The 19,766-nt window shown below is 42.4% G+C and overlaps 1 protein-coding gene across 2 annotated transcripts in view; it reads left to right on the top strand.

Moving 5' to 3' along the window:
• The window catches only part of dyrk1b (dual-specificity tyrosine-(Y)-phosphorylation regulated kinase 1B), a 48,799-nt gene extending 33,901 nt beyond the window's left edge, over positions 1-14,898 (top strand). For both annotated transcript variants that reach the window (XM_083919163.1, XM_083919162.1), the window contains exons 2-13: positions 2,818-2,984; positions 5,987-6,106; positions 6,643-6,831; positions 7,045-7,192; positions 7,815-7,964; positions 8,313-8,449; positions 9,516-9,662; positions 10,015-10,155; positions 10,510-10,630; positions 10,996-11,178; positions 12,544-12,647; positions 13,221-14,898. In XM_083919163.1, coding sequence (XP_083775289.1) covers positions 2,916-2,984; positions 5,987-6,106; positions 6,643-6,831; positions 7,045-7,192; positions 7,815-7,964; positions 8,313-8,449; positions 9,516-9,662; positions 10,015-10,155; positions 10,510-10,630; positions 10,996-11,178; positions 12,544-12,647; positions 13,221-13,736 — 2,025 coding nt within the window. In that variant the 5' untranslated portion in view covers positions 2,818-2,915 and the 3' untranslated portion in view covers positions 13,737-14,898. The remainder of the gene's footprint in view (positions 1-2,817; positions 2,985-5,986; positions 6,107-6,642; positions 6,832-7,044; positions 7,193-7,814; positions 7,965-8,312; positions 8,450-9,515; positions 9,663-10,014; positions 10,156-10,509; positions 10,631-10,995; positions 11,179-12,543; positions 12,648-13,220) is intronic.
• The last annotated feature ends 4,868 nt before the right edge of the window (positions 14,899-19,766 follow it).

Below are 19,766 nucleotides of genomic sequence, written 5' to 3' on the forward strand. Positions count from 1 at the left end.
TCATTTTAAAGAAACTTTTGTTGTTATATTTTCCACCTGGAAAGCCAGAGACGCCAGACTTGAAAGCACCTACAGTATTCCACTGGTGGCTCGTTCGGAGAGAGGCTGTCAAATACAAATCTTAATCCAGCAACTGAACTGGAGGAAGAGAAATGGTCAGCAGCTGAGCCACTCCCTGTCCAGTGTAAATCAAACCATCATTAATTATGCAGTGAGCCTAGCTGTATTCTAACACACGTCCTTTTTCGGTAGCTAGCTCACTTGCTATGTGAGGTTGCAGTAGGGGCTTAGCCTAGCTGACAAGAATTCAGTGGTGACAGTTGAACAATTATTTGAGCAGAATAACAGTAAGCTTAGCATCTGCTCGCGTGCCCTGAGCCATAATGATCACAAGAATTCCCCTGGTGTGCGTTTGACATCCTTTACATTGAAAGGTCAAAGAACAACTGATACTGCACCCTGATTGGCTATTACAAACTCTTTTTCTGATTGGCCGTAGATATTTTTCCCCCACTTCTCACAGAAAGATGCAGGAAATGCTGTGTCTCTCTGTTGGCTTTCCTGGATGAGACTGACTGATGCAACATTTTAACAGCCATCATCCCATTGTGCTGACCACCAGCTGTAGCTTCTGAAATGTGTCCGGCACTGCTTTCTCGAGCCCAGTGTTGGCCCATATCTCAGCCGATTGAGCATGCCTCACTGGCTTCAGAAGAAGTCGGTAAAGAGTTCTTTGATTGGCCCGTTTAGTGCAGATATTTGACCTCAGATTTTTTCTTTTTCCTGCACCAGCGAAACACCACAAGGCCATAGCAGAGTCAGATTCAAATGGTTGCCTAATTTTGTTAATTTCTCTTCATGTTTTTGGTATCAAACTGGCTGTTAATGGTTGTCTTTGTGGTGTGTTCAAGTGCAACTTTAACCAATTACTTTAAACTTGAAAAAAACGTATTGAATCTATGTGTCTGACACTGTAGCATGGCATAGACACTCAGTCCATAGGTGACTTGGCTGGTAACCGGAGGGTCACCGGTTCGAGTCCCTGTGTGGACCATGAATGGAGCGTGGACTGGTGGCTGGAGAGGTGCCAGTTCATCTCCTTGGCACTGCTGAGGTGCTGTTGAGCAAGGCACCGACCCCCCAACTGCTCGGGGCGCTGGTCACTGGCAGCCCCCTCGCTCTGACATCTCTCCATTAATTGCATGTAAGTCCTGTTTTAAAAAAAATTAAAAAAAATAAAAATGACACAGAGACACACACACTCATACTTGAGTATTTTGACTACATACAGGATGTTCCTGCCATCTCCTGTATGGTGTTTTTTTTTGATGGTCTCTGATTTGAATTTATTTTTTTTGGATTGCATGTAACTATAATAATGTAACTGTAACTGTTGTTTCAATATAAATATATATATAAGTCCTACATAATGTCCCCGGAATTTAATTTAGACCTTCGTCCCTGCAGTTGAAATAGTATCTCAAAAGATTCCTAGTCCCTGAGGAAAGTTCCTCCTGTCAAAAAGGGACATTTACAGCGCTGTCCATGGTTCTGAAACAACAGCTTGTCAGTTTCTGAACCATAAACCAACTTGCGGCAAGTTGCGGAGGTGGGGTTTTGCAGTAACAGCCAAACGAGGAGTGGAGTAATGACGATACCGGCCATAGTGAACTAGCTGCAAAATGAGTCACATTTAACCATTTAATGCTTGATCAAGGAAAGCTCTTTGCTTTCGCCAGATGAGTGACAACTTTGTTCCACTTGTTTTCTGCGCTTAATGCTGCAATGGTTACAGAAAAAAATAGCAAAATGGTGGGCTGGGTCTAATGATCCGCTGACCCGTCCAACAGTCCCTCTTCCTGATTCCCCCGCCTCTCTTGAGAATGTCTCTCGACTTGGTAAAGCGGTCCTTCCAGCGAGCTGCAACATACTTTACATTATGTTGTCCCCATACCAACTAACAACAATCACCATTTAGTTTTGTACTAGTTAAATGACGACACAAACAGCTTCTAGCTAGCAGTAACCAAAGATGGCTCTGCATAGCTGTATTCTGGTATTTCAGAAAATTCATTTTGCTTGCATTGTATAATTTGCACTTCACCAACCTGTAGCTCCCCAATCACAATTTTCTGGCGTTGTCAGGTATATCAGCATTGTATCAGAAGCATATATGTTGATAAGTAACAGGAGATGTCAGTACAGAAATGTCAAAGGTATGTTTGAGGTCATTTAGAAACAGTGTGTCCAAGTTTATTTTTACACTGTAAAACCTTCTGCAGTACACGTCCTACATATCACATTTCAGCTCTGTATGGCCACATTTAAGGGATCCTTTTCAGACGTTTATGTTATGATTTGGTATAAGCCTCAAAAATACAGTGTTAGTTGGGCTTGAGCTTGAAATAACATGATAAATAGTTCTGGAGGTTACACTCGTAAAAACTGCACAAATCTTAAAAGTCCTGTGCTGCATATGCTTAAAATCTTTGTTTTTAGGTCTCGACAAGCAAAGACTTCCAAACTGTTTCTTTACTTGGATATCTGTAGTAGATAATACAGTTTGTTTGGCCGATATGGAAAATAATATTCAGTGGTGTTATAGAAGTGGTTTCTGATCAGAACAGCTCGCCATGTTGTTCCAACGATGGAAGTAGAGAAACGAGTTACAATGTTTGGGTTTCCCTCTCTAATCATCTCTCTCTCTCTCTCTCTCTCTCTCTCTCTCTCTCTCTCTCTCTCTCTCTCTGTCTCTCTGTCTCTCTGTCTCTCTCTCTCTCTCTCTCTCTCTCTGTCTCTCTCTCTCCCTCTCCCCAGGTGTAAGCAGCTCAGGATGTCCGCCCACCTCCTCCTCCTCCTCCTCCTCCTCCTCCTCCTCCTCCACTGCCCAGGGCTTCTCCCTCGCTGAGCCAGCCATGACCAGCCAGCACACACATACACACCCCTCCTTCAGCTCCATCCACTCCATGGCCGAGCAGCAGCAGGTAACACACACACACACACACACACACATTGCTACAGCAGTGCTTTCATACATGCTTTTAGTTCACCTGTTCCACCCGTTGATTGTCATAGCGGCACTGCAACACCAGAGGGACGTGTTTACATTCCGCTTTCATTTTTGATAAAGATTCAAACAGTGATGTCTTGCATTTACAGTGATAAAGAGTGATGATCGCAGTGGGCAGAAGGTTTGCAGAGATGATGGCTTTGTTCGATCATAAAATACATTTAATGTTAGTAAAAAGGGATAGATTAGATAGATTACTTCTTCAATATGCTTAGCCTTTTATCAACAATCTCAGAAACTTCTAGGGGATAACACAAGAAACCAAGGTGACCAATGAAAGTTTATAAGTTCTACCTGAACTCAAAAATACAGTATCAGTGAAGATCAATGTGACATGACAGGGTCAACAGTTGATCGTCTATGAAAACTAAGCCTCCTTGTACACTTGGCTTACTCTGGTCTGTGCTTGAAAATACATACATAATACAATATACCTGAATATACCTAAAACAGTTTTTCCTTTTCCAGTCCCTTTAGACAGTTTAGTACAAACTCTATAAACATGGCCAATATTTCTTAAAGCCAGAAATCAGAGGTTTTGACTATCTCTGTGGAATTTTAGTTTGAGATATTCCAACTAACCGGGTCTTTGGCACTGCAAAGAGGTGAATGAGAAAATGGCAACATCAGTATGCAAATGCTCCATCCACACCTACCCTCTGTTGGGGAACACTTAAGGTGATTTTTCCATATATATGCCACGTTCAGGTAAAACAAAATGAATGTTCAGGGCTAAATAGGGCACAGCTGCTTGCTACACATACACGTGTATGTACAAACACAAGCATTTCTTAGCCGAAATAAGACCTGACCCTCCTAAGTATTTAGTGGTGAATATCTGCCTTGTGCACACCACGTCAACACGCAGAGAAATCTAAAGCTCGACAGCACTGCCGTGTCTAGTTATGGTTGCTAAGCTATGGTCAGAAATGGCTGTTCAGAGGAGGAGGGGTCAGCGTGACATTTCCTGAGTCAGTACAATGAGACGGATGTGGACACAAGTGTAAAATGACTTTTTTGAACATACTTAAGCATCAGTACTGTACATCACGTAGAAAAGCGCAGTGCAGTGATTGCTCAGCCAGGAATACACTCCCTCCCCAACTATTGACAAAAGTTGCACTTTGAGGAGCACCTGAAGCTGGCAGTCCTCCCTCCTGGACAGGAGATACAGCTGGATCAGCCAGAGAGTTAGAGCCCATTTCCAAGGCAGGGAACTCTTTAGTGGCAAGTGTTATTATGAATTGCCTAAGAGGTGTCACTAATCTATTGAGGATCTACACTGCTACCTGGTGAAGTCATGCCATGGTCAGGAAAAAAGGCCAGTTTTCTTTGGGTGCGGAGCCTCTAAACCCTAATCCAAGGGTCAGGGGAATTTGCTAATTGCGTTAATATGTGATCTGTGAATCTGGAAATTGCCAATGACGGCTTCCCCCCAGGTATTCTGTGGGAGGTGCTGCAAGAGCAATGGCGGCACAGGTTGTGTTGAGATGCGTTCTGAAAATGTGGAGCAAGTGCTGAGTTCAAGTTCTTTGGCTTAAGTAAAGAGTAGCCTCCAACAAGGTTGCATCTTGTGTTTGTGATTCACAATGTAAATGGCCTGGACTGGAGGTGCAGCTGAGGTGCGGATAGGATTCAGGTGTGAGGCATTAGGGTGTCCTGTCTGCCCTTTGAGGCTTCGTCAGACTGTAACTTCAGAGGAGCCAGCGCCTCTAAAGTCTAAAACCACAGAACTCTCTCGGAGGAAGATGTATTGTAGGGGAAGGAAAGCAGCTGCCTCAGATGACTTGGATCATGATGTCCACCGTGGGTTAGGTCTCTGTATTGGACTGTGTTGGTGGTGGAGATATTTCTCTATCATAAGATTAGAGCAGTGACCAAGACAATAAGAAGACGGCAACATGTGGTCTGCATGATGTTTTTTGTGCAGGTAGCCACAGGTAATCTAACTTTCAATGCACATGAAAGAGAAGCAGATTAAGGCAACTAGATCTGACAAACATGGCTAAACTAAATTTATGGAATATGAGTCCACTCCGGACTAACAGACTTAGTTATTTGCTTTTGTCCTGAAAATCCCCCTCGTCATTCTTCAGGACATGCAGCACATGAATGCCAGGTAGCACTTTAAAGGTCTCACATGTTTGATTGTTTTTTTTTATTTATTACAAAACAGGTCGATCTGTAAATACTGTGACTACTGTGTATCAAAACACTCATTCACAGGAAAATGCATAGTCGAATCGATACAACTATATATTTGAACATTAAAGCATATAACATGTTCTAGTAGAAACGAAAAATACAAGTATAATCTGACAACGAACATAATGTGGGACCTTTAAAAGGAGAAGAGATACAGAAAGAGCCCTGAAACACCTTCCTGCTTCAATTAGCCAAACTAGGCCTACACTATAAATTAATCCGACATAAACACAATTCAAGTAGTCAAAAGTACATAGTTCATCCTTCCTAATGTTACTGTTGAAGCTAGTCAAACTTAGCTCCACATGAAGGGAAAATTAAGGACAATACTGCCTTAACAAAGAAACCATGTAATCAACAATTTAAATCTATATCTAACAGCTTACAGCCTTTTATGCACTTTTTTTTGCCTCAAAGTAGGTTGGATGTGAGTGATTATCAATTTGATCATCAGCCCATGTTAAATATATGCCAGTACAATGTAGTATCTGACTTAAATGTGTTGATTATAATGTGGCTTTACCTCTGGTGGTGCAAAGGAGAAGTGCAGAGTGTGGGTTTGATTTGATACATGTAAAAAAAACAAATGTAGTTTTCACTGCCCTGTAACAGACCTGTATGTGTGTGGCTAGGTACACACAGTCACAGATAGATTCTCATGTTCCAATTCAAACTCGAGACATGTGTCTGACATGCTGCTGTTTTACGTAGGTGCTGTCTGATATGACCATACTCCAGCGGAGGATCCCCCCTAGTTTCAGAGACCCTGTCAGCGCCCCACTGAGGAAACTCTCTGTTGACCTCATCAAAACCTACAAGCACATCAATGAGGTATGACACATGAGACCTGCTATAACACGCACTTGCATATGTGTTTTGTCTTAGACTTTTCTTCACTGTTAACCACTTTTTTCCCTGAGATCAAGCCAAACCAGGGATAAAGCATTGTTTAGTAATACTTGTCTGTTGTTGGGACAACCTCCAAGGGTTTATCACTTTGGAGTCTACTGTTTGGGGGGTGGAAGCAGGGGTGTATAGAGGCTACATGAAGTAAATCGTTCTCAGCGACAGAATTTGTCTTGCTGGACAACGAATCGGGTTTGGTTCAGTGCTCTCAACTGAAAATATACATAAAAAACAAGTATATTTTAAATTAAGTAAAACTAAAACTGCTGTTAAATGGCTTTCGACACAAATGTCTGTTCCCTCACATTAGCTTCTGCTCCTGGTGATTTAAGTGACAAGCACCTAAAACCCTGAAAAGATAACAAATTAATGATAGTTACTGGTATGCAGGTGATTTGGGGGTTCTTTTAGAAGTACAATGATGCAGAGCTGGGAGCCTAAGCTGTTTTTTCAATGCGTAGGTGTACTATACTAAGAAGAAGCGACGGGCCCAGCAGGTCCCTCCAGAGGACAGCAGCACCAAGAAGGAGAGAAAAGTCTACAACGATGGCTATGACGACGACAACTACGACTACATTGTCAAAAACGGAGAAAAGTGGCTGGACCGCTATGAGATAGACTCGCTGATCGGGAAGGGCTCCTTCGGACAGGTGAGGCGGACGAAGGAAACTACAGTCTGAGAACTGAATCCACATTTATTTTTATTGCTAGTTCATAAAAATGTTCCTCACAGACAATTTATCCACTTTTTGTGCCACTCTCGGCACAAAGTCAAGGCAATGGTCTCACAGAAACAAAAAACTCTTTAGCATATGTTTCTATCATGATATGGGATGGCTAAGTGTGTTGTTGTGTGTCTACAGGTGGTGAAGGCCTACGACCACCATGAGCAGGAATGGGTCGCCATTAAGATCATTAAGAACAAGAAGGCATTTCTAAACCAGGCACAGATTGAACTACGCCTCCTGGAGCTCATGAACAAGCATGACACTGAGATGAAATATTACATAGGTAAGAAGGACAACACACACACACACACACACACACACAGTCACGTCAGTTTTCCTTCTCTTGTGCACTTACCGAACATGGTACCCCACTGGCCGGCGTAATCACACTAATATCATACTATAGATAGGGATATTTATTTGACAATCAAAGGTAGATACAAAACTGCAAACAGCCAGTCCTGAAATACAAAACAAACGTTGAGAATCAAAACACAGTAAAGAATTTAAAAAAAAAAAAGGAAAAGGCTAAGAATAAAGTATATATTCCATATCAATCACTTTCACTCTGGACCCGTGGCTCCAGGGGCTGTTCATATTATGTTAGGCTATCACATACCGTTACAATACAGCATAAAGGTTGAAGTAATGTATGAAAGAACACCTTTGATGACCCCTTGATCTCACCTTTGACATGAAATGTGATAACTCAGGGAATTTGGGAATTTACATCAGAAAGCTAAGACTAATGTGTGAAATTAATTTAAGTGATTTTAACGTGGTCCCAGACTCTTGCCTGATTTGATTGTTGTTGTTTTCCGTTTATGTCTTAACCGTCCTCTTTGTCTCCCATCTGTCTGTGTCTGTCTGTCTGTCTGTCTGTCTGTCAATCTGTCTCTGTGCAGTCCACCTGAAGCGTCACTTTATGTTTAGGAACCATCTCTGTTTGGTGTTTGAGTTGTTGAGCTACAACCTGTACGATCTGCTGAGGAACACCAACTTCAGAGGAGTCTCCCTCAACCTCACCAGGAAATTTGCACAGCAGCTCTGTACAGGTGGGTGCATGGTAACACTGATATGTCGCACACGTGTGTTTGTAGCTTGTTGTTGTCTGCCCCCAAGTGGACAAAAAAAAAGATGAATGCAGTTTTCAAACATCAGATCATGAAGGAATAATAGTGTAGGTCAAATGCCAATTAGTAAGAGAAAAGGCATAAGTGAATAATAGTGGAAATGTATATGTAAGCTCTTTGACGGTTGCCTTTTCCCTTTGAGTGTGTCACGTTTAAATAGGTTGTATGCAGTATATGCAACAATACCTGTTTTACAGTCACAGCCATCATCACCAAATTTAGAAGGTAGTCCTGATGGTAAAACAAGAATGATGTCTTTTTTGTCCGCAGCGTTATTATTCCTGGCCACTCCAGAGCTGTCAATCATCCACTGCGACCTGAAACCAGAGAACATCCTGCTGTGTAACCCTAAGAGATCCGCCATCAAGATAGTCGACTTTGGATCCTCCTGCCAGCTCGGACAGAGGGTGAGCAGCATGCAAACCTTCCAAATATGCCTTTCAAAGTATATTTATTAGTTAACTTGCATATGAAACAGCTAATTATGATTGCCTCTCACCCGTGCTTTCTGGGGCACGCTCCACCCCCCAGTGACCCTCATCATTTTAGAGGGTTTAGAAAGTAGCAATTACAAGTTTTATCACAAGACTATTGTATCTATTCTTTGGATAATGATACGCTATTTGCTGATATCACTATCACGATACGTTTTTTAATTGATTCAATGCAGGGGTCTGCGATCTGTGTGATATGAGACGATATTATCGGCCCGTTTAACACAATCAGTTCTATTTATATCAGCTCATGAAAAGCAACTGAAATATGATTTGACAATTTTATTACTGAGCTTCTCCAGACAATTAAATGAAACTTCAAACTTCAGACAAATAAATAAAAGGCGTGACTTTCAAAATAAAAGGCGCATCTTAAAAAAAAAATATATATATAGAATATATATTTTCCCTTTGCAACAATGATATTGGCTCGTTGAGCATTGAATGAATATATTTATCCAGATGAATGTATCGTTAAACCTCAAGAAAACACATCAATAAACAGTGAATCAGGGTATCATACATATTAGACCCAGTTAACCCTGATATGAGACATTTATCAGTGGTTTTGCATACCATTTATAGACTAAATATAACCCAGAATTCTGCATTTACATCAGCCTTAATCCAGCAGAAATGTTTCCTGTATCTGGAAGAAGTCAACGAATCTCTGCAAAAACAAGTTGAAGTCGATTTAAGCGTTTGTACCAAGGCTTAATTTCCTGAATGGTCTGTGTTTTACTGGCTATGCCGCTGCTCCTCACAGTGGACAGCTACTGAAACAGTAGGCAACACGCAAGTGTCATTTGACTTAATCTTAATTCAACCTTTAAATCCATTGTGCTTTTAGAGTTGTTAACGATGCAACATTTGCTCTACAGCATAGGCGAAGAGGTTGGACGGGAGTACAAAGAAAAGCTTCAAGGTGCAATAAAAGTAAATTGAACTCCTCTCCGCTTCCTTTTCATCCTCCTCTTAGATCTATCAGTACATCCAGAGCAGGTTTTACCGCTCTCCAGAGGTGCTGTTGGGAATGCCGTATGACCTGGCCATCGACATGTGGTCTCTGGGGTGCATCCTGGTGGAGATGCACACAGGAGAGCCCCTCTTCAGTGGCTCCAATGAGGTAAAAGCACCACCACCATAAACATATCAGTTAAGTAGGGCTGCGCGATGATTCCATTCAACATGTTGTTAGGCTGCAGGAAGCGTTGGATTAGTTCTCTTGTGAACAGCTCTGACATGAGCCACAATATACTTTTATACTACATTTAACAATTCTTCAAGTTGAGTGTCATTATGCATCATAGGAGGTAGTGATATTAGAGTATTAGACATTACTGACATGACTTACAAAAGAACAAAGACATCAACAACAACTCTTTTCTAGTCACAGCAGAGTGTTTGCCGTATGTTGCCGCCTTAATCCGAATGTATGAACACGATGCAAACTAATTACGTTTTGTCTGTGTGTTTAGGTTGACCAGATGAATAAGATTGTGGAGGTCCTGGGGGTCCCGCCCAGCCACATGTTGGATACAGCTCCAAAAGCCAGGAAGTATTTTGACAAGCTGTCAGACGGCCTGTGGACAGTGAAGAAGAACAAGGACATCAAGAAGGTATTAGTCTGGTGACTGTTAACACTCAAGAACCCAATGTGTGTGACCAACATGCCCAACGAGCAATCAAAATAAAGCCCTTTATTTATGTTTGAAACAGTAGTGGTCTGCAGTGATGCTCTTACAACCCCAAGTGAAAGGGAAAAGAACGACATTGAATTGGTGTTGAGATGCTGCAGATGCGTTTTCGAGAAAAGACTGTAAATGTTTATGAAAAACGTCAACTATTTTCTGCTGATGGAAAAGAGCAAAAGAAGTCCTTCACTGTTTGTGTCATGTGGTAATGGTAGTTGATGTCATATCATGAATTCATATTCATCCTTATCTTAATATTTGTGCATCTGTGTTTTCCAGGAGTATAAGCCCCCAGCCACACGGCGTCTTCATGAGATTTTGGGTGTAGAGACTGGGGGCCCAGGTGGGAGAAGGGCAGGGGAGCCAGGACACGCCCCCTGTGACTACCTGAAGTTTAAAGGTAAACCAACCATTTCGTATTCCTCTGCGGAGGGATGAACCCTTTGTTGGTTTAGATTTATATTTTAGATAGATATTAGTACAGCTAATGTTCCCTACATAAACATTACAGACATTGAGCAGAACTTGCTGTTGACAGGCTGCGTTATAGAGATGTTAAGTGTAAAGCACATTTGGTCAAATGCATTAATGCCATGCAGCTCAGCAAGTAATGTGCACGTAACGCGCTAACATAGGGATGTTGGTAGATAGCGCCATCTGCTTGCTGTCAGACAGAACTACAAAAAAGGGTGGCTGGCTACCTATTTCCTTTGGCTACTACTACAAAATATGATTGTCGTAATGGTCATGTTTGTCCTCTTTCAGACCTGATCCTGCGCATGCTGGACTATGACCCTAAAAGCCGCATCACGCCATTCTACGCCCTGCAGCACAATTTCTTCAAGAAGACGACAGATGAAGGAACCAACACCAGTTCATCTACATCCACCTCTCCTGCCATGGACCACTCCCATTCAACCTCCACTACTAGCTCTGTTTCTAGCTCTGGTAAAATAACTGTTTTCCACCTCTGAAAATGATTACTCCTCTAAAAGAAAGAGTTGTGCTGGGCTTCGTTTCGTTTACCACATTCTTCAAGATTCAATAATTCATCACTAATTCAATGAAACCTTAATTGGAAATTGTCTTTCTGTGCGCTCGACCGAAAAAGCATTACAAATATCAGCCGACACATCAAAAATACTCTAATAAGGGAAATAAAACATAAGTGTCTGGTGTATTTATTAAAAGAGCCACTAGGGGACATTAAGTTGGGTTCATGGACTGAGGTGATGATGAGGCGTTAAGGGCCACTCACTGCCTCAGGATATGTGCTGTTACAGAAACGAGTATTTTCTTCTCTTAGGGCACACTCACACTGTCCTTCCGCACCGGGCCAAAACCGTTTTTTCAGCTAAAGCCTAGTGCGTTTGACCAGTGTGAGTGCACCCGCTTCGGGCATAACTGCGACCAGCGGGCCCGTCCACGCTTTTGTAGAGCGTGTTTGCACATGCATGAGCACGATGCCTACGGCGGTTCTGACTTCATTTATGTGCGCTTGTTCGGACATAGAAAATAGAAGCAGGGACCATGCGCGGACATTTAACAACAACAACAATGGCGGCGAAAGGTTCACGTTGGTGTGATGTGGAGGTGGAGTGTTCACTGCAGATTTGGTCGGATGAAAATATTCAAAAACAGTCGGACAAGACGCACCATTCGTACTGTGCCCCGTGCTTTAGGGTGATTGACCCCCCTCCCTCTTCCCCAGTGGCCCAGGCCCGCTTGTACTTTCATTACTTGAAATGATGTGGGCCGTGCTCGAATGCTTCTTGCTTATACATCATCACCCCTCTGAGATTTAGTTTTGTCAGACCAAATCTGCACTTAACACTCCGCATCAGACCACCATGAATCGTTCGGTGGCATCTTTTTAAATGTTCTTCGTGTGGAACAGACACATATAAATAGATATCAGGACTGCGATCAGTGCAGGTAAACGTGTGCACGCTCGTGCCCGTAAATGTGCATCCACCTCTCACAACCAGGACGTGGCCGGCAAGCATGCCCCGCCTGGGCGCGGAACAGTTGCACTCACACTAGTCAAACGAACTAGACTTTAGACGGTAAGTGTGCTTGGGCACGGTACAAATGGACAGTGTGAGTGCGTCCTTAATAACAACCTTTTTTCTTGAAGGTGGGGGGGGGACAAAAAAGTGCATGGACTGAATGACAGGGGTCTCTGATCATTTTCAGTCCCATCCTAAGCATTTGGGTGTTAATGTAAATATCACAGATTCTTAGCAAATCTTGTCCCACAAACTATTTCAGTGCAGCAAACAGTGAGTTTAACGCAATGTGTTTTATTTCCAGGTGGCTCCAGTGGTTCTTCCAATGACAACCGCAACTACCGCTACAGTAACCGCTACTACAACTCTGCTGTTACACATTCAGACTATGAGATGACCAGCCCTCAGGTACACACAGCGACAAGCATTACATACGCGCCGTTGTGACAGCTTTGAGTCATATCCTGTATTGGATCAAAGAGTCCAAGACAGCATCAGATGAATTATGCTCGTTTTCAGGTTCCTACTTGTATTTTAGGTTTCTGCTACAACATGTTTACATGCTTTAATGTTAAAAAAAACACATTATTTTTCTCATAATGTCTGTCTGAATATACCTGTATACTCTTGTTTGAAACGCCTGGTTTTAGCGCCAGTCTCTTTAAGACTCCTTTCTGAAAAAAGCCAATCGTCCTGTGTTATCTGATTTACACAGCCCACACAAAACATGTCTTATTTCACAGTTTGCAGTTTGGTAGGCACTCCAGATACACAAATGGATGTGCACAAGTTTTGCATAATATGGATTTATTGTGCTAGTTGATACAGATGCAGTGCTAATTTATTTTAAATCTCCTAAAAATGGCCCAGGTTTAGTTCCAGGAACTTATTGCAGAACTAGAGACAACAGACACATGTTGTGTTGCATGACTACATCTCACCTCTTGTGTCGTCGTTTCCCCCCCCCCCTCTCCCCACTAGGCTCCCTCCCAGCAGCAGATGAGGATGTGGCCAGGCAGTGATGGTGGAGGTGGGGGTCAGGACCCAACATACACCCAGTTGCTGCTCCACAAGCCGGCTGCCTCCCAACAACACCAGCGCCACTTCCTGGACCCGCCCCACCACCCACACCCAACTTACTCCCACCATGGGAACGGTGGGCGTGGCCTGCGGCAGGGCGGACAGACGGGCATCGGTGGAGGGGGGGGCCAGCAGGGATCCTCGCCCCAGATGAGTGACAGCATGGATGTGGGCGTGTCCCTAGGGCTGCACCACCTGGGGGCGGTGTCTTCCATGGAGGCCTCTCAGTTTGGCTCTGCCTCCCTGCCCCTCGCTCTGCCAATCGGACTGTCTGCCTTCCGGACTCGGACGGCCCCCACCGCCCCAGGGCCACAAGCCCCACCCCCTGAGGACTACTACCCTGCCTCCAACAACAATAACCCCGCTGCGGGGGGCAGAGGGAGGCCGGACTCAGACGAGGGGCCAGCCAACTCTTGATAAAACCTGAACCATGCCCTAAAGCCATACAATTTTAACTACAACTACTACAACTACACACATACAGCCAGAGTTCAGAGACAAAGAGGTGAACTTTGTGCTGAAGGAGACAGTTTGTACTGCATGAGAGGAGGAGGAGGAAGGAGGAAGATGCTGGGAAAACTCTCCTTTTATCCTGTTTTAGTTTGTTGTCTTTTGTTGCGACTGTAATTGGAAAGGAATGATTGTGACAAGTTTGTTTTTATTAATATTATTATTGTTGTTTAATATTATTTGATTTTTCTCGGGTTTGAGGAGTTGTGTGTTCTACTTGGTTGTTGTTTAAGCCTGGAGAGGAGGAGGAGGATGAAGAGGAAAAAGAGAGGAGCCGCGCTTTTTCCATTTTACTCCATGTGGGGGCTGTAAGTGGAAGATCGCATATTCATGTTCACACCGGTTAGTTATGACATTAGTATATTCAGATTTACAGTCCCTAGAGGCGAGCAGTCTTAACACGCACACACAAACACACACACACTCTCTCCCTCTGCTGCATCAAGAAGACAGAAGCTGGTTTCAAAGGGAGAAAACCCCAACATATGTGTGATTCAGGACTCATGGATTCTCTCTCCTGTCTGCGTTAAACTCACTTTTTCTTAAAGTTTGTGTCCTCCCTCTGTCGCTCTCCACCCGGTCGTGACAGAGTACGGAGAGAGGGAGGGAGGTGGAGGGAGGAGAAGGTGGCAGGACACTGATGCCTTTCCTGGCGCTCGTAGGGATCTCCTTCTCCTCCTCATCCTCTCCCTCCCCCTGCTTTCTTCTTCCTCTCCTCCTTCTCCTGTTGTGTTTCTCCTCCAGACAGCTCCTCCTCTCTGTGCTGCTAATCACCATGACAACTGGTCCGGATTGCTGCTAAAGATCCAACACAGATCAATAAAGAAATAAAAAGAAATAGAAACAGAAATAAAAAAAAAAAACTTTTTAACCCTTCTGCTTAAGAGAAAAGGATAAAGTAAGAACCACTGCATCTCAATGTATTTATTACTATTTAACAAGAAAAAACAAACTGAAAGTAACCCTTTTTTCTGCTCTTCTTTGTTTGGTTGCCTTCTTTCTGCAGGTGAGCTCTGATTGGCTATTGTAACAGTGACAGTAACTGGTGACATGGGAATGCCACCGGTTGTGGGGGCTGGGTGGAGGGGAGGGGTTTGGGGCAAAATAAAGTTGGATATATAATAAGAATAAAGAGTATACTTTTGCACACCAAAGTCAAACAAACATCAGATGTCCGCTTTTCTTCCTACTAATCTGATCCACCACCTCATGACCTCATGTCTTGTCAGGCTGAAGCTCACCCACAGGTCGCACGGGGTGCTCAGGTGCCTTTACACCTCCTGTATGACACACACAGAGTTCATATAAGGGAAAAACAAACTACGGAGGCCAAAAATGTTCAATAGTCAATAAATAAACAAGAAATATAATAAACAATCACATGAATAAATGCACACAAAATGTAATGTGTAACCATGAACCATGATCAAGGCAGAAAAAAACATTTCATAACAATTAGCTGAACTTTCACAATTTCAATTCACAATTTTGTGGTCATATGTATTCGCACAGAAGATTGTCTCCTTTTTAAAGTCACATTTATTTAATAGAAAATGTTCAGACTCATTGTTAATTAGATATTACATATTCAAATTGAGTTGAGTTTGGTTGCTCACACTTGGTAAGTCATCACATTTGATTTCTTTCTTTAATTATGGTTATTTCTGAGTGACATTCTTAAATGCTCAATGTAGGAATAATTCAAGAAGCAATCATTTACAAGTGCAAATCTTTTGGTGGGTTTTGCGACACCTTCAGGGGCTATGTACTTGTGATATGACTCCTGTAGCACTGTGGGAGGCAAACCATGAGAATAACAAGCCCAAAAGACACAAGTAGTATTGTACTGGGAGCAACAATGAATCTGATTTAAGAGATAATCCGCTGAGAGAAAACTGTCAAAACCGATGGCTAACATGGCTTGTCTTTCTAATCGGCTGGATAATTGTTCATTATGTTCTTTTCCAAATATTGTGAGGCCCTGTTTCCATAAACGTGTGCCTTGTTTTGGTAGTGCACTGCCTTAAATATTCGCAACACATGTTGTGAAATGGTGGATTACAAACACTCCGTATTTCCCAGAAAGTCTGAGGTTGTACTTTGGTTTTCATGACACTATGTGGCAGATTTTTTTTGGTCAACTCCCCACCGTTTGTTAATCAAGAGAGGAGTTTGCCAACAGTGACAACCAGACATGATCACCATGGCAACCAGCGTAGATAACCATAGTAACCTATGCTGCAGAGCTAACCTGCTCTGGACCGGGGGGCCTCAGGTGCCACAGAGCGAGATCAGTTTGTTGGCGTCACAAAGCGGGCTCACTTTTAACTGATGCGCTGTGTTTCACCACGGTAACCCATGCTGCACGCTTCAGATTATCAGATCAAAGCAGGTCGGACTGCTGACCATCAGATCTGATCACTGGAAAGATCAAGTCATCATTCCCACAGGATCCTGACAGGGACAGAGTCACTTAAAGTGACAAGTAGCTGAATAAGAGCAATAAGTATATGTTTTTATCGATAGATAAGAAGAAGAAGAATACCTTTATTAGTCCCGTGAATGGGGAAATTCAATTTTCACTCTATTATTTTTTTCATTTTACACACACACACATGCTCAGACAGGACATATATACATGCAACCAATGGAGAGATGTTAGAGCGAGGGGGTTGCCAGTAACCGGCGCCCTGAGCAGTTGGGGGTTTGGTGCCTTGCTCAACAGCACCTCAGTAGTGCCCAGGAGATGAACTGGCACCTCTCCAGCCACCAGTCCACACTCCATTCAAGGTCCACACAGGGACTCAACCCAGCAACCCTCCGGTTCCCAGCCCAGTCACCTATGGACTGAGCTACTATCGCCCCAATAAACCCCAATAAGCTTCCCTAAATTCTAACAAACAGAGGCATAGACTGTTAACCACACTAAATACAGCTTCATGATGATCATTGGAAATAGGAGGTAAAGACTTGTCCTTTATAAGAATATAACCCGCACACTGTTAATCTATTGGGTCCCTGTAAATTATAAATGCAGCATTTTGTTCGGAGAAACTTTGTCTGGTATTAACTACTTCTCTTCTCCTCTGCTTTGACTGCAGAAAATCCCGTTTTTAAACAATATCACACAAGTCCAAATACTCACTCTGTGCTACGGAAAATGTTGTCTCTTGTCTCTCCTTTCATCTCTATATGGTTATTTCATAGCACTCTGTGGTTGTTTTGTGTCTCTTTGTGGTCGCTTGATTGACTTTTCAACAAGAAATGTTAACAGTCACTGCAGACAGAGGCTCTGCCCCCGACCCCCGACCTGTGTTTAATAAGTCTATTCAGTAATTCATCCATAGACTTAACTTTGACTTTATCTTTAATATTTGGTATGTTTCACCTCATTTAATATCACTTTTTTTCTACCACAATAACTATATTTCCCCACCGATATTGCGGTTTCATCTCATGTCATATTCAATCTTCAAAGAACAGTAATCATTGTCTCCTGTTAACAGAAAAGCCCAGTGATCCATTTATTAATTGGGTTAAGATTTTGTACAGAGCTAGCTGAAAGCAAATACAAGAAGTGCCAGGGTACCGTCGGATGGACAAAAGAGACAACACCCAACGTTGTCAGTGGATGGCCTAACTGACCATCTTATCTCCACAAACATAAGCACCAAGAGATATTTCTGTGGGTTGTTTGCAGAGATCCACTCTCAGATCACTTGCAGTACAGTGGATCCTCCTCAGGATGTCTCCACAGCTCCAACAAATGTCTTTGTTACTGTTTTACACACCATGGTTGGAAAGATGGCAAAGTCAATAGAAGGAAACAATCAAACAGGACAGGACAGGGCGATGGTGATCTAAGATGCTCAGCAAAGAGCAGGAAAGCCTGGGAAACAGGGCGATGGCAGGACTAAACTGAACAATTCTTAAGATGATCCACTGTAGAAGATGAAGCTGTGATTTTGGTGCTTAAGGAGATGCTATAGACCAGGGCCGTAAATATAGACAGTGTGGTCGCACTGGGGCCTGTAGACAGAGTGGGCCTCGTGAGGTTATTGCACCAAAACGTGTCTTTTGTTAAAGTTAGCGATCATTTCAGCACCGCAGTGAAAAAGACAGCTCCTCTGCTCTCAGGCGCTGATGCTTGTTTTCATATCTCAACACTTAGACCTCTCTAATTCAACTCAATTTTATTTATAGTGCCAAATCATAACAAAAGTTATCTCAGGACACTTTACAGAGCAGGTATAGACCACACTCTATGACTTATTTATGATTAACATAGACCCAACATTTCCACTGTAGAGTACGGTGGCAACGGAAACGCAGGAACGTCGGACAGACCCAGCTCTGTGGAGGACGGACATCTGTCTTGACCGGTTGGGGAGGAAGAAAAGGAGAGAGAAAGAGAGACGGACAGATGGACAGAGAGAGACAAAGACACAAAAAGAGAAAGAAACTTTCAGAGATGCAAGCAACCACAAAAGTAACAGTTACTATGATAAAATCTATTGTAATGTGAATATGACTTATGGCAGTTAATATAGTAGAATAGAAACAAGTACAGCCAAGGTGATAGAATATTACAATTATAATAATAATTATGATGGTAAATATGATGAGTAACGGTAATACGACTTTTATGGCTACAAATTGTATTAATTATCTGTACTTTCCCAATACAGCAGCCTCAGTAATTCATTCAACTTTGCTAAAGTATATACCTGCCTAGTGTGTGTGTGTGTGTGTGTGTGTGTGTGTGTGTGTGTGTGTGTGTGTGTGTGTGTGTGTGTGTCTGTGTGTCTGTGTCTGTGTCTGTGTCTGTGTGCCATAATGCACAATGGGGCCTTAACTGCTTAATGCCACCACTAAAGCTCATGTCACGTTTCACTCCCTTATTCAGGAGACTTTTTTTTGTTATTGTTTCAGTACATCAGTATTTTTGAAGTTGTAGGAGTTGAGAGAGACCAGTGTTTTTTGTTTTTTGGTTGTTAGCCCAAGGACCATTAAAGAAAGACAGAGCAGGGACCCCCTCCTACTACGATTGTACAAAATTGAGTTGCATATTATAATAATGTGTAGGACAGCCTAAAACCTATAAACATACCTTTTCATGGTGCATTCAATACTGAGCTATTGAAATAAGAATAACTGACATATTCCTTTTATTAATACACCATGTGATGTTAAACACACATGTGAAATCTTAAGATTAACTGTATCTGCCTATAATCAAATGTTTTCAATGAATATCTGATTTATCTTCGCCGGTACTATGTTGGATTAATGTCAATATATATTTTCAGACATATTTTAATGTTTTATATATAAACTCTATATATGACAATAATTTGGTGGCCTCCCTGCAGCAGCTCTGAGGACGCCCCAGGGGTCAAGTTCCCAGCCAAATTGTTTGATAATCTTTCCAACATTTTTTTTTCTTTCAAAAATCTGTCTTAAAACATACATTGACATGAATGCAACATTTTATTATTAAAGATACATTTGTGAATGAATAAATACATCCATTTACACAACATTAATGAGCTTACTGGCTCATAGGCACTAAGGTAGACATGCACAGATATAATTGAGCTGAAGGATTCAATGTGCCTTAAATGCATCTTTAACATTAACATATGATGTATAAATGTATGAATATGTTATTAATGGTCACTGTAATACCTTAGTATTGTATGCACCATCAAAAGCTGTGTGCATAGACTTTAGTCCACCATAGCTGTTAGGCCCAAATTTATATGCAACTAAATTTAATCAAATATTAGTAGTAGGGGTCCCTGCTTCGACTCTCTTTCAGTTGAGGGGTCCTTGGCCTAGAAACGTTAAACCCCCCTGATTTTGACGCTATATTATTGCTGTGTCCTTTCTTATTAATCCGGATTTAAAATACCCAGGCACACTCCGCACCAGCTG

Source organism: Echiichthys vipera (genome assembly GCF_963691815.1).
Source record: "Echiichthys vipera genome assembly, chromosome: 8".
Classification (NCBI taxonomy): domain Eukaryota; kingdom Metazoa; phylum Chordata; class Actinopteri; order Perciformes; family Trachinidae; genus Echiichthys; species Echiichthys vipera.